Below are 17,602 nucleotides of genomic sequence, written 5' to 3' on the forward strand. Positions count from 1 at the left end.
AAAGATAATGGAAGACTCAGCTGCTGGGGAGAAGGAGCGGGGAACGGATGGGGGGAAAGGAAGCGGGTGAAAAAGAGCGTCGTCGTGATCCTGTATTTAAAATGGAAGCAGAAAGCCCCGTTTTAAATGCAGGATTTTAGGCTGGCGTAGAGATGCCTTTAGTGTGCTCTTTTCACTCCTGCATGCCCAGCCAATTTTCTTTGCTTTCCTTTCTTTGTCCACTGGGTGTCTCTCCTGAACACTTCTTTGCTTTTCCCAAGGGAATCTCACTGGGAGTGCTTTGTCATTGTAAAGTGAGTCCAGTCTTTTGTTTTTGCAGAGCTGGTGTTAAACAAGAGCGTTTCAGTTACGGAAAGCCGTTCCTTCCAGCTGGATGTTATCGTGAATGACACAGAATACCAAGGGCCTGGCAAATCCCTGATGCTCCACTTCAATGTCTCTGTTCTTCCAATTAGCATTCAGTTTTCAAATGTGACATACCAGTTCACAGTGAACAGAAATGCTGCCAACTTTTCACAAGTAAGGATGGCTAACTCTTTTGTTCCACTTTTGAAAATGAGGCTTTTACAGTTGACTTACCATGCAGGAAAATGTGCATATAAATGAATATCCTCCAGATGTTGATATCTTTTATTTTAATGGCCTCTGTGAGGAGAAAAGGGCCCAGTCCCATCTGGTGAAGTTATTTGCAGTTTGTAGTTTAGAGAGAGACATTAATTTATAGTTAGTTTGTTGTCTATGAGTCGGTCTCTGTGCCTGGCATATTCCTTAATCACTAACATTTATAGTCTGTGCAAGTATGTTTGTTTTGAGCATGTGAGTGTATGACGCCGAACAGCTAGTGTGTTTCACTGTGTGTGTGCACGCGCGCACACATGTTCCTGTAGCTTTTAATTCTATTTCAAAGTTTATTATGTTTACAGTTAGTTTCGATTGCCGTTAGGCTGGGTGTGTGCCTTTTTAAATTGCCTAAAAATATGACCCTTTTCACTATTTATGTGAATTTTGGCAGATCTGATCCCTTGGAGGGGTAGATGAATGTCTGAGAAGTCCATGCTAACTGGATGGAAAACATGGAAGTTACAAGCAGCAGAATAACACCTGCGTCTTCTGTTAAAAACAGTGGGAAGCAAAAAATGAATGGGGATAACGAAAACAAATGGAGTTATATAAAAATGACTGTGATTTTAGTTAATGAATAATTAAACAAATTAGGTTTAAATAATAAACAAGAAAATAATAACTAAACAATCCTGACAAATTACCTTAGCAATGTTTCTCTGTTATTGATGCTTGACAGTGCACAAATATTTAGAGAAATTCCATGGTGCAGGGGTAAATCCCCCAGATGTTTTGCACTACAGCTACCATCAGCTCCAGCCAGCATGTCTAATGATCAGGGATTATGGGAGTTCTACTCCAAAACATGTGGAGGGCACTTGATTGCTAATCTTTGCCATTTGAGGTTACAAAATATTTAGTATTTTAGCTGTTATTTGAACTCCAGCAAACATTAAACAATTTTTGTGTGAACTGGATTTATCGTCCCTATAAAAATAATAAAGAGATATGCCACAGTTAGTTTAATTTTTTTAAAAAATTGGGCTTTAAAAGATGCAACTAATGTAAAATTTTGCAACCTTGAGAATTTAGCTATAACTTCAACAATAATTTTCTTTAGAATTATTAATCCAAAAAGTGCTTTGTCCTGCATAGATATACATGGAAAGCTAATGTTTCACGGACAAGTGCCAAACCTAAAGTATATGTTCATTTTAAACTAGAGAAGAAAAAGTTTTCTTCCGAATGACCTGTGACTAACATAACATGACTAGCATAAAATGTGAATATCCACTGACGGACAGACAAATAAATACCCACAAAGCAAGACAGTGTTCATACGATACTTTACTATGCATGCATATGTTACAGTTCAGCATCAGGTCCATGTGGGAACTTGTATTGCCCACAGGAATTCACACTTGGCTGGATTTCAAGTTTTCAAGTCATAAGGCTGTTGAACAAGGAAACATATTGCCATACTGAGGGCAACTCAGAAGCAAAAAATTTGGTTTCATCTTGAATTCGGGTTAAAAATAAATCCCATGAGGCTTTTCTAAACCCTATGGGGAGAGAGCTTCCTTCCATGTGAATTGGAAGGAAAAATCTACATCTGAGAAATGCACACAAGACTAGACTATGAAAACTGACATCACAAAAGAGTTTAGTCTTTAAGGTGCCAGAAGACTTCTTGAAAAACTATTCATTTTTCCTTTATTTTGTAATAAAATTCGTTAGAAGAGAAAAATAAAGTAAAGATTTTACTGGCCAAATCCACACTTCCCTCACATTTTGTGATTATATCAGAAACATCAATGTAAATGTTGCTCAGTATTTGAACTTACACAAAACACATATATGTGTGCGGGAGGGTAGGGAGGTGGAGGCGGGACAATAACAATGTTTAAAATTTGAAAGAGGGAAAAGCCCTGTTAAAACTTGTGGAATAAAATTCTGGTTAAAAGCTTTAAAAAACCTACATACAGTCTGAGTTACATAACTTCATCAAACTTTATCTGTGTAGATAAATTCATATAATATTGCACTATCGTGGTGGTACTGGATTTCATAGCTGGCTAGTGGAAAATAATCCTTGGCTTCCATGCCCAGCCATAATTTGTAGACCCCCTACATATAATTATATAATCTTTCATCTGAGCAATAGTGTATGAATTGAATATTAAATTCACATGGAAGGAATTATGACATATGTTATATCATCTAATCACATTTCCTTAACAAACTCCAATAAGACTATAACATTAAAAGATAGAGATTTTTCATTCCATTTGTCAAGGAAATACATATGCATGAGATTTTGTGACTTAAGGTGCAATCCTGTGTACATTTACACAGAAAAAAGGCCTACAACTCCCAGTTGTAGGCCTTTTTTCTGTCTAAACACACGCATAGGATTGTGCCCTAATACTAGTATAACCAAGAATAAATTTTATTGGCCTAAGCTCATCTCATTTCATTCCTAACGTAAAATTTCTTTCCAGTCGAGAAATGAGAAAACTTGAGTATTAATACACTAAAGGGCCTTTAACCTATTTTCTCGAAGAGCTCTGACTGAAGATTAGAAAAGTACAAAGAAATTATGTCTCTTCATGTATGCCCTGTTTTGCTGTTGTTTTAGTACCATGTAAGATGCCAATTTGAAAAACTGTTGCCAGTTTATGAAAAGTTGAAAAGGTATCTTTAAATTGATACAGAACATCACAACTACATATGAAAATGAAAAAAATGAGTCTGTAGGTTGACATTTTCATGGAATTTCTCTATACTCCAAATGCCTACTCCTGAGATAGAATATACATTACTGATGCATGCCATATGTTTGTGCTTCAGGTTTTTTTCAGGCTGGTTTGTTTTCATCAGCATGTGAAGTTTATTTACTGTTTGGTACTGTGGAAAGTTTGTTTGGTACTGTGGAAAGTTTCTAATGCACATTTTCATGAAGAGAATAAATATTCAAGATAATGGGATCTTGAGTTTATCCTTCCACAGAAAGTACCAGTCAATCTCAGTTACGGACACAATCCGCATTCCTCCCTCTTTGTTCATTTTAAAGAAAGGGGATACCTTTCTAATTGTAGGTGATGATTGCTACTGTGTTCTAAGAGAGAAAATAGCCAGCAAGCATATGAGCCACATGGTTAAGACATGAGTAGGTAGGGAGACAGGCAAGGAGCAGAGAAAGGGGAGCAATTAGGCCTTTCAGTCGGCTTTCAATAGGCTTGTTAATTTCTCAGAAGCAAATTATAAGAGAATTCATATCAAATGCAGAGTGAACAAATCCATGCTAATGCAACTACCGCAAATACATAAAAGCTCCTAGGGATGAGGAAAGCTAGATTGATTTGTCTCCTCCAGTTTGTGAAACAGTCAAGATCCACCAATTCCTTGACCTTGGGTTGGATGAGATCTCCTTGGAAAGAAGCAGAAAGAAGCAGAAGCACATGCTAGGGGCAGGAGGAGCTGTCACCTCCTAGTAGAGACTGTGAGACAGGAGCTATGCAGCCATTGAACTTTGCCCATGCCTGGGCTCCCTGATATACCACAGGACCCCACATAATTATTCCTGGACCACAAGAAGAAAGATGACAGTGAACCAGGCAGAAGTCACCATTGGGAGACACAGTCACAGTCTCCTTAATGGTTAAGATAAAGAAGTGCAGAACTGCTTTCAGCCTGAAGGCCAAATTGGAGAAGCTTTTGGTGGCCACATTCCATTGGTGGGTGGGGCCAAAGGCAAAAGGGGTGGGACCAAAATATAGTTAAGAGCTTGAAGCCCCTACTGCCAATAACTAATCCTTAGGAGAGGCGTTTCAGTCTTTTAGGACAGGGGGAAAACTTCACAAAAGCCAGGAAGACATCAAACTACCAGCAGTTTGAAGAGATGGGGTGGGACCAGGAGAAGGGGTGGGGCCATCTGGGAAAACCTAAGAGGGCCAGCTTTCAGCCCCAGCGGAGCCACATATGGCCCCTAGGCCTGAGATTTCGCACTCATACCTTTGCCCAGCCTCTGCTCCTGATCCCCTTATTTCAGTGCTTCCAGATTCAGGCTTCCTCTGATGCAATGGAATAAAGAGGCAAAGTCTCAGGATGTTAAAAAAAATGTGGTTTTATTCAAAGAAGTAGCCTTACGTGTTTCGTCCCTGAGTACAGGTTTTCTTCAAGGCCAGTTTTAATATATGTAATGCCAACAGAGATATTGCAACATTTAATATATGTAATGCCAACAGAGATATTCTACTGCCCAGCTCTTTGCTATAGCTGCACTGCTATTCCAGAAATTGTGTCCTAGCACCTGGTTCCAGCATTCACTGGACAGCTCCCCCATCTTGCTCATGACTCCAAGCCCACTGGCACCTGTGTTCAGAGGAACAGGAAACAAAGAGAACAAGCAAACAACCAGCTATCTGTAGCATTTTCAGCATCTGAGAGTCAAGGAGGGGATCTAGCATGTGTGTCTATTGGTGGTCAATACAAGTTTAGCACATTAGATGTTTGTTAGGTTTACTGAACTTGGGATCAGCTGCAATTCCAGCCCCGGTCAGACCCTTCCACGGTCTACTTATATGTAGACTGGGATTGACATCATCTTGGAGTTGAGTAGCTCCAACTGAAGATGCTTGTTTATGCTTTGAAAAGCATTTTGTGTGTGTTAAGAATGGAAATGCTAATTCAATTACAAGAGTTATAAGTTCATCGGCTTTATCATCAACTCATTTCCAGGCACACTTACCCTTTTTTTCTTTGACTTGGAGACAGCAAGAAGAAAGGTGAAGACTTGTTGTTTGATGGCAATCTGAGTACTAAACAAGGCTGCACAACTGCAAAAATCAAGTTCAATATAGCTGCGGTCCATTCACTTAATTCAATCTCATATAGTGGAGGAGTGACCCAGCTTGTCTGCTTCTTTTCCCAGGAGGGAGGGAAGGAGACAAGGTCACCCCTCCACCATATAAGGATCATACCTTCCATGGTGAGTATATGAATTAGGATGATGTTCTTCTAAATTTGGATGTGAATCTAGAATCTGTAGCAAAGAATGTGATTGAAGCAACTTGGTCCCTAGAGGACACTCCACATTCTCAAAGTATTAGGTATAATTTGGAATGATTAGCCAGCATAGGGAGAATCGCAAGTTGGGAACTAACGTGAAGGCTAAACGGCATTTGCCCTAAAAAAAATATGAGAGTGTGAGGAAGCAATTAACCTTTGGGCTGATGCCGTTTCTCCATTTTGACAGCCAAATCAATGAATGAAGCTGCAGGATCATGGCATAGCAACACCCTGTCGCCACACTAAAAAATAGGATTTAACTCCTTAATGACTCCGAAGAGCCATGCTCTGTGAACATGTTCTGAGATAAAATCGTTACGTAGCCTATCACGTTTTTTTTTTTACTTTAGTTTTTTCTTTCGCGGCTGGAGAGGCGGGGCGCTCCCCTCTGGCCAGAATTTCGGCTGGGAGGGATGGGGCGCCTCCCCCCCAGCCTGAATTTCGGCCGGGAGGGGTGGGGCGCCTTCCCACCCGCCAAGAATTTCGGGGGGAGAAACGGAGCACCTCCCCCCCCACTGAAAACAGCTGCGGGACCAGGTAAGGGACTTTTGTCCATCCCTATAACAGCTGCTCATTAAAATATAATGGCAAAAAAAGGGCATGGCGGAGTCTGTTGGGGAAGCCCGCAGTAAATCACAAGTGTATTGCAGCAGAAGCTAATTCGAAGTTGCAATGCTGTGCAGTTGCGATGGAGAGAAGGTGAAAGTGGTGCCATGTAGATGGGGCCAGAGATGCATTGAAAGGAACTGAGATATCTTTTAAAATGTCTCTAGTTGTACAACAAAGCAACTTCTGTCACCCTAAAGATTAGCAGATCCCACAATCTGTATGAAATTGTGTGAACAGAGTTTCGGAAGGCCAGCAACTCTGAACATATTGTTGCTTGTCTATGATATGAATTGCTGTAACATGTTTGAAAAGAGACGGGTGCAAGAGGCCACTCTTAGTGCTCCTTCACTGTTCGTTGTTGTTGTTGCTGACATTTTTATTGGGTTCTTTTTTTTTTTGAGCCTAGATAGGAAAAATCTGCATCGACAACTGTATGAGGTTTTACGGTGTCAACATCACGTACAGCTTAAGGTCCCCAAATGTCAGCTGCTATGCTGTGGAGATTGCTCAGGGTCACGAAGACAAGTATGGAAGCCTCTACGTGAATGATTCTGCTGTGCTACGGAGACCTGACTGCAAAGAAATACAGTACCCTGTGCTAGCTAAAGAAGAGCGGAGCAGGAAAGAAGCTCATACCCATCTTACAATTGTGCTTGATGGATCTCGTAAGTCAGGAGTGGGCAACTTGTACGGACCCGAGGGCTGCATGTGGCGTTGAATGGGTGGCTGGGGCCCATACTCATGTGTGCAAAAGTACACACATTCATACATACATCCCCTGCCACACATTCTGATCCAGATCGCTGGGAGGAGGGATGGACTTTACCCTTCCCTTCTCCCAGTGGAAACAGAGCAGGTGGGGATGGATTTCCTCATGCACCCTCTATCCTGGCACTTTCAGTTCTGCTGGGAAATAGGGCACATGGGGATGACTCTCCTTGCATGCCCTGTGTGGTGGAGGCACAGGAGGGATTGGCAGGGAGGGCACCTGTGGCAGGTCACACAGATAGCCTTCAAGGGCCAGCCTGCGTGTTGTGCATCCCTGACATAAGTTATTGCTGGACTTCGATCTTTCCAGTGAGATGGGACTTGAATTCCTTAGAGCCTCCATTAGTTGAACGTGCAAAATGTCTGATAGTTCAGATCCTTTTATGCAACATCTCATGCAAGTGAAAGACAGGCAACAACGCTGGATCTGTCAGAATCCTCCTCTCATGAATGTCAGCTGCTCCCCCCGGTTTGTGAGCCAAGCACAGGCAAATGGGAGAGGCCGCTGAGGGTCGTAAGGGGAGAATTCTGGTAGATCCTCTGTTGCTGTTCATGCTGGGAAGGGGGTTAAAGAATATTTTGTTTATATCTCTGCTTCTGTATGAGAAATATGCTGCATTGCATAATCAGGCAGAGTTTGGGGGATTGGGGGCTGTGCTGGGAGCCAGATGGGAAGCCCCATGTGGGGAGTGGACCCCTAGCTTTTATTTAAAAGGGGACCTGCCAGTTGGTAGCCACTTTTAATGGGGCTCTTGGTGGCTGCCTTTACATGTTTAGCTAGTTGATTTTAAAAAAAATGATTTTAAATATACACATTCATAACACAGGAAACAAAATATACATAACTTGACACAGGAATTCAGTGAGGGTTTGCTAATATAAATCAATAATTTCAGTTGATTGCTGAGACTCAATTATGCAGATGCAGTTAAGTATTGTGCTGAAGCATGTCCAATAGTATCTCTGCACACTTTACCATGGGTAGCTAGTTCATTTGTAATGATTGTATTATGAGGCCTCTCTGCACAGTTGGAAGGGGAGGATTTGGAGACTTCTTTGTGGAATAGCTCACAGATGCATGTCTTGATGTTTGGAGACAGGTGTCACAGGGGTTGTCCTTTAAAGGGGCCTCCACAGTATACCTGTTCATCTAATGAACCCAAAGAGAGTAGTTCTCCAGAGTCATACTTCCTTGTTTTATTTCAGGAGGTATTCCAGCAGTTCCCAATCCCCATCCATATGTCAAAGGTGGCAGGGATACCTATGGCTTTCCAGATGATGTTGGACTACAAACCCCATCATCCCTGACCACTAGTAATGCTGGCTGGGGCTGACAGGATTTGGAATGCAAGAACATCTTGAACAGTCACAGGTTCCCCACCCCTCATTTAAAACATACCCTTTCTTCTGAATGACTTGAGGATCAATGAAGCTGAATATTTCTTCAAACAGTCAAATAGTGTACCTATTTTAAGTTAAGTTAGCAAAGGATTCTGTAATGATTAATATTGCAGTGTCATTGATAAACATTGTCCTTTACTGAGTATGATATGTAAAAGCTAGGCCCTTGCCCTAAGAAGCACATACAGTCTAAATTTCAACTGTGCGAGAGAGAACAAAGGAAGAGGTGGAAAACAAGAGACAAAGGTAACAAGTAGTGATGCCTAATGTCATTAGGCAGCTTGTTGGTCAAAACTCATAGCTTTCGTAATGCTCACCTTTGTAGAGTGCTTGGGTCACTGTCTTACAAATTTGTTATTAATTTTGGAATAGATTGTGAACTTCAACGCATGTGCAGTCTGCATCTAAACTACAGCATTTCTGCATTTGTCTTAAGTTGGTTGGTTTAACCCTTTTCTTTTAGGATGAAATGTGATGATGTCGCATTAACCCTTTAGGGAAAAATTGGCATTTGATCTCTATCCACAAACTAATCATCTGTATAAGAATACGTTAGTGTAATGCTTACTACTAGAGATCCACCAGATCAGTTTTGCTCTTTTTTAAAAAAACTGAAGCTTGAGCAGAAAAATGTGAAACTTCAAAAAAGTTCAAAGCTCAAGCTTTAATAGCAAAATAGTATGTTTATTTCCTCCACACTGAACAGTCTCCTATTGCTCTACAGTTCAGTGCCGGTTTATTTGCTCTGTGCCAAATGGCACCTGGTCTGACTTCACATGTTTTCAACCTCCATTACTTGCAACCTCCCGCTTTCCTTTTTTCTGTTTCTGTTTGGGTTTGTTTTTGTGCCCTGTGTGTGTGTGGGGTGTGTGCATCTGTGTATGGGAGAGGGGGGGTAGTGGGTGGGGTGAAACAGCAGGAGTGGGTGGGGTGCAAGGCCGGCGCCATATTGGATGGCTCTGGCTTAGGGCAGGTATGAGAAAGGAAACATTTTTTTTTCTCTTGCCCTCCCATCTCACCTTTTGCTTTTCACAACCAAGTGAAGAAGGGGGTGGGGCTTCTTGGGTGGGGGCTTGGAACACCCCCTTTCCCTGCAACAGAGGAGGGGTGAGTCGGTCTATGCTCTCATGTAACAGGAGGGGGTTCTTATTGGAAGGAGAGAGCCTAATTGTGTGGGTGGATGGGGGGGGGAGGGGGAGGGGTTGGAAGTAGGGCTGTGCAGGGATCCCCTGACCCACTCTGGAGGCCAATTTGGAGTTTCCGAATAGGCCCCAACCCACATCGGGCTGATCCAGAATTGGGCCAACCCACTTCAGTCTCTGGATCCGAAGTGTGATCTGGACAGCTGAAGCACCCCCCCACCCCACCCAGCCGCGCACGCCCCTTGCTCCTGCTTACCTGGACCCATGGAGAGCACCCACAGCCACTGCTGTCTTGGAGGGGGTAGCCATTTTCTTTTAAAATGGCAACTCTTCTTCCAATAAGTAAATGGTGCATAGATTGCAGAAGTAAAGGGGCCATCTACACAATATTATAGGTGTGAATGGCCCATTTACGCCTTTAATATTGTGTAGATGGCTCTTTTATGGCCACAATCTATGCACTGTTTACTTATTGGAAGAATACGAGTCGCCATGCTGACTCCCTCCAAGATGGCAGCAACTGCGTGCACTCCCCATGACTCTAGGTAAGGAGCAGGGAGCTTGCACAGCTGGGCAGACAGCTGCCCGAATTGGGCTGAAGTGGCCCAAAGTGCTTAGGGAGTGGTCTTTGCTTTGGGCTGCTCCCAACCCGCTCTGGAATCAGACCGCTTTGGCCTGAATCACCCCGATCTGATTCTGTGCACCTAGGTGCACAGCCCTAGTTGGAAGACCCTGTTTCCTATGGCAGGGGAGACTTGCTTTAATGTAGTGGGAAGAGGTTGTATTATTGGGGTGGTCATTGAAGGGAAGCTGATGTGGGACATAATTGGAAAGTTGAGAGATGAAGAGGGAGGGAAGGAAGGAAAGTTGTTCCAGTCGCAAGGGAAACTGCCAAATATACTTTCATCCAATCATTCTCAGACTACTAATGGTTTACACTAGTGTTTGAAGAAACAGCCACATGTATACCCATGCATATACTGATCCATATATCTTTCTTCCATATACCAATCAGTGGTAGCAAGTAAACATTATGTAGAAAGGCCACGTGGAAATAACCAATCAAGAAGGACGTACATAACTGTCAGGGTAGACACTAAGCCCATAGAATCCCAGAGTAGTTCTGATTCTGAGGAAGAGCAGCCGCTCCTGGGAGAGGAGCGCGCTCATCCTTCCCAGGGCCAACAGCTGGCAGGGATTCCTCCCACCAGCATTCCTAGCACATTCTGGTGGTGGTGGATTTTTTTTCTAAGATGGCCCATTTCATCCCCTGCTCTGGGTTGCCCGCAGCCAGGGAGACGGCAGAGCTGTTCTTGGTGCATGTTTTCTGCCTCCACAGATGACCTGAGGGTCTCATTTCGGATAGGGGGCCCCAATTCACTGCCCATTTCTGGAGGGAGCTACTTGCGTTGCTCCATGTGACACTCCATCTTTCCTCCGCCCATCATCCACAGACGGACGGTCAGACCGAGTGCACCAATGCGACTCTGGAGCAGTATTTGCGCTGTTATGTCAATTACCAGCAAGATAACTGGTTTTCCTTCTGCCTTTTGCAGAATTTGCCTATAACAATGCCTGCCATGCTTCCACCCACCAAACTCCATTTTTTGCCGATTTTGGTTACCACCCCAAGGCTTTCCCATCCACCCTAGCTCCCTCTTCAGTGCCAGCGGCCCATGACTTTTTAGAGGAGTTGAGAGCGTTACACCACCTCTTACGGGACTCCCTCGAGCAAGCCAAGACAGCCTACAAGGCCTCTGTGGACCGGCGGTGCCAGCCGGGTCCATCTCTGCAACCGGGGGACTGGGTTTGGTTGTCCACCCAATACCTCCCCTCTTACTCGCCCGCAAGGAAGCTCCCGCCTCGCCACACGGGGCCTTTCCAGATTACGGCCCAGATTAACCCTGTTGCTTTTTGCCTGGCTCTTCCCCCCCTCCATGAAGATCCATCCTGTTTTTCATCGGTCCTTGCTGTCCCCCCTGCTTTCTGGCGACCCTCATCGCTCAGTCGGCTCCCCCCCATCACCAGTGCTAGTGGAGGGGGAGGAGGAGTTTGAGGTCACAGAGATTTATTTATTTATTTATTTATTTATTTATTTATTTATTTATTTATTAAATTTATTAATCGCCCATCTGACTGGTCACCCAGCCACTCTGGGCGATGTACAACCCACCATAAACAATTTAAAACAGTAATATTTTACCATAAATTTTTTTTAAAAAAATACCCTAACCCACCCCAAATGCCTGCCTGAACAACCACGTTTTTAATGCACGACGGAAGCTCATTAAAGAGGGAGCATGATGGAGTTCCCTAGGGAGGGAGTTCCACAGAGTGGGGGCCACCACAGAGAAGGCCCTCTCCCTCGTCCCCACCAGTCTAGCTGTCCTGGCTGATGGGACAGAGAGAAGGCCATCCGAGGCTGATCTTGTTAAGCGGCCTGTCTGGTGTTGCTGGAGGCGCTCCTTAAGATAGGCTGGGCCGGAACCATATAGGGTTTTAAAGGTCAAAACCAACACCTTGAATTTGGCCCGGAAAACAACTGGTAACCAGTGCAACTCCTTCAGCACTGGAGTGATGTGATCTCGCCGGCGGCTGCCTTTAATCAGGCGAGCCGCCGCGTTCTGTACCAGCTGCAGTTTCCGAACCGTCTTCAAGGGTAACCCCACGTAGAGCGCATTACAGTAGTCTAAACGAGAGGAGACCAGGGCATGTACTACCGATGGGAGCAGATGGTCGGGAAGGTAGGGGCGCAGCCGCCGTATCAGATGGAGTTGATACAGCGCTGTCCGGCTCACAGCTGACACCTGAGCCTCCATGGACAGCTGGGAGTCCAAAATGACCCCCAGGCTGCGGACCTGGTCTTTCAAGGGTAGCTGTACCCCATTCAACACCAGGTCAACATCCCCCAGCTTCCTCTTGTCTCCCACCAAAAGTACCTCGGTCTTGTCAGGGTTGAGCTTCAGCTTATTCCTCCCCATCCAGCCACTCACCGTCTCCAGACATTTGGACAGGGATTCTACGGCCAACCTTGGTGAAGATTTGAATGAGAGGTAGAGCTGAGTGTCATCCGCATATTGATGACACTGCACCCCAAACCTCCTGATGATAGCCCCCAGTGGCTTCACATAGATGTTAAATAGCATCGGGGAGAGGATGGAACCCTGTGGCACCCCACAAGTAAGTGGCCACGGGTCCGAAACCTCCTCTCCCAGTGCTACCCTCTGGTACCTGCCAGAGAGGAAGGACTGGAACCACCGCAATACAGTGTTTCCAATGCCCAACCCCTCCAGGCGGTCCAGGAGGATACCGTGGTCAACGGTATCAAAAGCCGCTGAGAGGTCGAGGAGAACAAGGAAGGAGCATTCACCCCTATCCAGAGCCCTCCTCATATCATCCACCAAGGCGACCAAGGCCGTTTCTGTACCATGCCCAGGCCTGAAGCCCGACTGAAATGGGTCTAGATAATCAGTTTCTTCCAAGTGTGCCTTCAACTGCACCGCCACCACCCGCTCAATCACCTTGCCCAAAAATGGCAGATTTGAGACTGGGCGAAAGTTGTTCAGAACTTGAGGATCCAAGGAGGGCTTCTTTAAGAGCGGTCTTATCACTGCCTCCTTGAGGGCTGATGGCATCACTCCCTCCTCAAGGGAGGCGTTCACCACCGCCTTGATCCCCTCACCCAGTCTCTCTCTGCAGCTCATAATGAGCCAAGATGGGCAAGGATCAAGTAAGCAGGTGGTTGGCCTTACAGATGAAAGCACCTTGTCCACTTCATCAGGAGGAAGATTCTGGACTCCCGCCTTTCTCGCGGCCGCTTGCAATATCTGGTGGACTGGAAGGGGTACGGGCCTGATGAGCGATCCTGGGAACCCACGGAAAATGTGCATGGTCCGTTGCTGCTGAGGCGTTTCCACCAGCTGTACCCCCACAAACCCAGGGCCCCAGGGGAGGAGCACGAGGGGGGGCCTCATGCGAGCGGGGATGATGTCAGGGTGGACACTAAGCCCATAGAATCCCAGAGTAGTTCTGATTCTGAGGAAGAGCAGCTGCTCCTGGGAGAGGAGCGTGCTCATCCTTCCCAGGGCCAACAGCTGGCAGGGATTCCTCCCACCGGCATTCCTAGCATAGATAGCAGTCCCGGGAGTGAGAGAGCGCGGGAAGCAGACTTGCTGGACACGCGACACCGACGCAGGGAGCAGCGCCAAATGGAGGGTGCAGAAAGGAGGCGTAGTGCCCGGTTGGCGCGCAAACAACGGTTGCGCCCATAGGATCCAAGGGAGAAGGGGAGGGACTCTCCCTAGCCCATAAGTTCAGGGTCTGCCAGTGATTCGCCTTCAAACGGGGACCAACTGTTCCAACTTGGGGCATAGGTACTCTGCTGCTCATATCTAGTTGCTAACAGTAGAGTTGTTAAGTTGTAAAAGAGGAATAAAGCTTTGAAAAGAATCCCTTTGTCTGTGTCTGGACTTGGCTACTGGATTAGACTGAGAGAGGCCTCCAAGGAGCCCTTGACAATAACATGGTGACGCATGACATTGTGATACACTATGTGATTCCAAAATACAGCTCCCAAGATGCAGTTTGATTTTTGCGCAAGCACAATACATAGAATGAGATCTCAAAGAAGAATTCTCTTATGAGATTATACAGATGAATTCCTTACTTTCTGAGGAAATAATGAATTTGCTTGGGGTAAATTCACCCATCACTAGTAATAACTGGAGGAGTGGTAGAAACAAAGTTGCCAGTGATAAGCAAATGCAATTATTCCTTCTTAGGCTTGGTTTGCTTGTGGATAGTTACTAAAGGGTGTGGTAACAAACAAGATAATTTCATGGGGTCTGATGGTTGTATGACCCAGCTCCCATATAAAACAGATGTGCTTATGGTATCCAGGTAGATACAGTTTTCAGATGTTTCATACGTTTTGAATTAGGTGTACATTCCATAAACACCACTAATCTGTATACACAATGAGAAAAGAGGAATTGCATTGGTGAATGACATTTTTTAAATCCAGAGGAAAGTATATCCTCTTTCAGTTGTGTAGGTTTGATAAACATATGTTTTGTTGATGGTAGAGCCCTTCTTCTTTTTCTTCTCTATGTAGTTATACATAACAGCGATGACTGCCCAGACTCCTGTGCTATAAGCAAGACTCGATCGGAGTGTGAAGAATGTGGTGGCGTTGGAGTGCTAATTGGGAAATGCCAGTGGAGACAGGGAAGTGGGAAAGGTATGCTCAGACATTCAGCAACTGAATGGGCATCTAGAGTAAGACTGATTCAGATTTGCACCAAAGACAGCATTAAAGAACATGGGCAGTTTGATCAGTGGAGACCTCAGTCTGATGGTCAGGAAAGGACCTTCCCTGGGTTGATACTATGATTTATCATTCCTTGTGAAGGGCCTTTATTGCCCTCTGCTTTCAGATTGTGCCCTCAGTGCTTTTCGAAGAGGTGATATTTAAAGATACTGGGATATCAGAGATTGCGAGATTGCAACCTGCAGGAAGTTGAAGATGTTCTCCATTAGTGTCCTACATTACCCATGTTTCTCCTAGAGAAAAGCTTTTGTATGAAATAATGTGCATGACTTGAAGAATGGAATGACATGGACAAACTATATTATCTGTTATGTAATCAGTATAAATATGTAGCTTGTAATGTAGTGATCCATTTGCAGTGGCAGAACATAAATTTAGAAGTGCAGTAAATTGCCATGGCGACAGTTTATATTAGGATTTGTTTGATTCTGTGCCAGAAGTGTATAAGGCATAGACTGATTATTTAACTAACTTTTGTTAATGTTTTGTGATTACCTTTGGTTAAAAAATCTAAGGGGAGTATAACCCTGTCCAGAGCAAGCAACCAATTCCCAGACACTGGAATCACTCATTCGCAGAGCCTCCATCTTGTCAGGATTCAGACTTCGTTAATCGGCCCTCATCCAGCCTATCACTGCATCCAGACACCAGCCCAAGGCTTGCACAATCTCTCATGATTCAGAAGTTGGAGAGAGTCCCCTAATGACCACTCCTAACAGCTTTGTATAGATGTTAACTAGCATTCGAAACAAAATAATGCCCTGCAGCACCCCTAAATGCCAAGGGGGCAATGAGCATTCCCCTCAAAGTATTCTCTGAAATCAACCCTGAAGATATGACCAGAACCACTGAAGAATGGTGCCTCCAGTACCCATCTCACAAAGGCAGTCCAGGTGGACACCATGGTAAGTGGTATCAAAAGTTGATGAAAGAGCAACAGCGTAGCACTCCCCACTCCTCCATCCCTCTCCCAGTAAAGGTAATCCATCAGAGCAAACAAGACCAGTTCAGTCCCAGAACCGTGCCTGAACCCAGACTGGCCTATTGCCAGTGAAACAAGACCAGTTGGCCACAATCCATACTTTTATCCTATTTCTTAAATCTGTATGTAATCATAAAGGTTGATATTACTGTGAGTCATCATGGGCTGTGTGTGTGTGTGTGTGTGTGTGTGTGTGTGAGAGAGAGAGAGAGAGAGAGAGAGATTTTCATGAATGTTTTCATAGCCTCTGAAAAGTGCCTCCACTTTGATTTTTTTGGCATAGGGACTCAAAAGGGTCTAAAAGTGTTTGCAGGGGGATGTGTGCCCATTGTCATGGCAACCAGGCTACCATTTCTTGTCTTGTCATGCTGCACTGCAGTGAAGCTTTTGCAATATGCAGTGACAAGATGAGGAGCATCTGTATTGCCAAGGCAACAAAGTTAATGCTCTCAGCATGCTGCATTGTGATGGTTTCATTGAGGCAACCCAAGACAGAGAGAATCAGCCTGGTTACCTTGGCAGTGGTGGGATGCATTGCTTCTGTTCCCAAAGTAAGGGAAATAATGGTTTTATTTTCCTTCAATGACTTTGGCACATAGTCAAATCTGATTGGCTGTGTATCATTTTGATGTCATCATACTTGCATGATCCTTGACAGACTGGGATCATGCAGTGGGAGAAGAAAATGGCACTGAAGGAACAGTAGAGAGCAGAAACAGTGGCAGTAAATAGCTGTGAAACCCCCCCCCCCCCACAAAAGCAGTACATTAGGGTTTGGGAGGGCATTCCATGCCCCTAAAAGCCCCATTTTCCCTTGAATATGTTTGTGGACAAAAATTTGGTGCAACAATAATTTAAAAAATCAGAAAAATATACAAAGAACATTCAGATAAGAAGCTGAAATGAAAAATGAAAATACTTGTATTGTTTCTTTTGGAATTTTCATGCATGGGACATCCATGCAGTCTTATTTTAGCAATAGTAAAGATCTCAAGGTGAGTTTTTATTTGATCATCTTGCCATGTCGAGCTTATAAAAGTTTTAAGGGTGACAAGCCAAGTTCTTATGCCAAGTTCTTTCCTTTGTTTGTTTCCTGTTTCTAGGAATAACTACAAACTATTCGACCTGCAGTCCTAGCATCAGGACCTGTCCAGATGGCACCTGTGATGCCGTTGAGAGCAGAGATAAAAGAATATGCCCTCAAGATTGCACAAGTATGGAATCAAGGCTTTTTCCCCATTAGCTTTTCTACTGATATGCACTTTGCTTTTCTGCTTCTAGGTCAACATTTTGCTTATCTTAAATTCAAAGAAGACAGAACTAGAACTGCTGTGACTGACTTCAGGCTTGCTCAAGGTTTTTTAAGACAGATAACAGTTGGGTAGCTCAGTTAAAACTCTTTTGCATTCAGAATGGGAGATGTAACTTTGGCTATACTCTTTAAACTGTTCACTAAAGAGAAACTCCATTTGCAAATTTGGTGGCATTGTAAAATCATACAAAGACTTTGGTGTGAGCTTTTACAAATTAATCAGAACATTACTGGTGATGCACTTATATGTACTGTGCAGGCAGTATTTTTAAATCATTTGTGAAAATGCATAGGAAAAGAAACAAAGGTGTTGTGGGGTAATTTATTAGCCTATGCAAACATTATTGTTGCAAAAACTTGGAAACGATCCAGATGCATCAGTTGAAGACTGGGGCAGGAGCATCTGGCATCTCATGAATATTTGTAAA

The 17,602-nt window shown here is 44.3% G+C and overlaps 1 protein-coding gene across 2 annotated transcripts in view; it reads left to right on the forward strand.

Annotated features, from left to right (window-relative positions):
• RET (ret proto-oncogene) overlaps positions 1-17,602 on the forward strand; it is a 204,258-nt gene that overhangs the window by 125,944 nt on the left and 60,712 nt on the right. Inside the window, exons 6-10 of one of the 2 annotated variants that reach the window (XM_084845255.1) lie at positions 320-519; positions 5,495-5,551; positions 6,647-6,905; positions 14,665-14,790; positions 16,966-17,076. In XM_084845255.1, coding sequence (XP_084701381.1) covers positions 320-519; positions 5,495-5,551; positions 6,647-6,905; positions 14,665-14,790; positions 16,966-17,076 — 753 coding nt within the window. The remainder of the gene's footprint in view (positions 1-319; positions 520-5,494; positions 5,552-6,646; positions 6,906-14,664; positions 14,791-16,965; positions 17,077-17,602) is intronic. The other variant, XM_084845256.1, reaches the window with a different exon arrangement.

The sequence above is a fragment of the Heloderma suspectum genome, chromosome 3, assembly GCF_057233095.1.
Source record: "Heloderma suspectum isolate Gila_16-S chromosome 3, 16-S_ref, whole genome shotgun sequence".
NCBI classification, from domain to species: Eukaryota; Metazoa; Chordata; class Lepidosauria; order Squamata; family Helodermatidae; genus Heloderma; species Heloderma suspectum.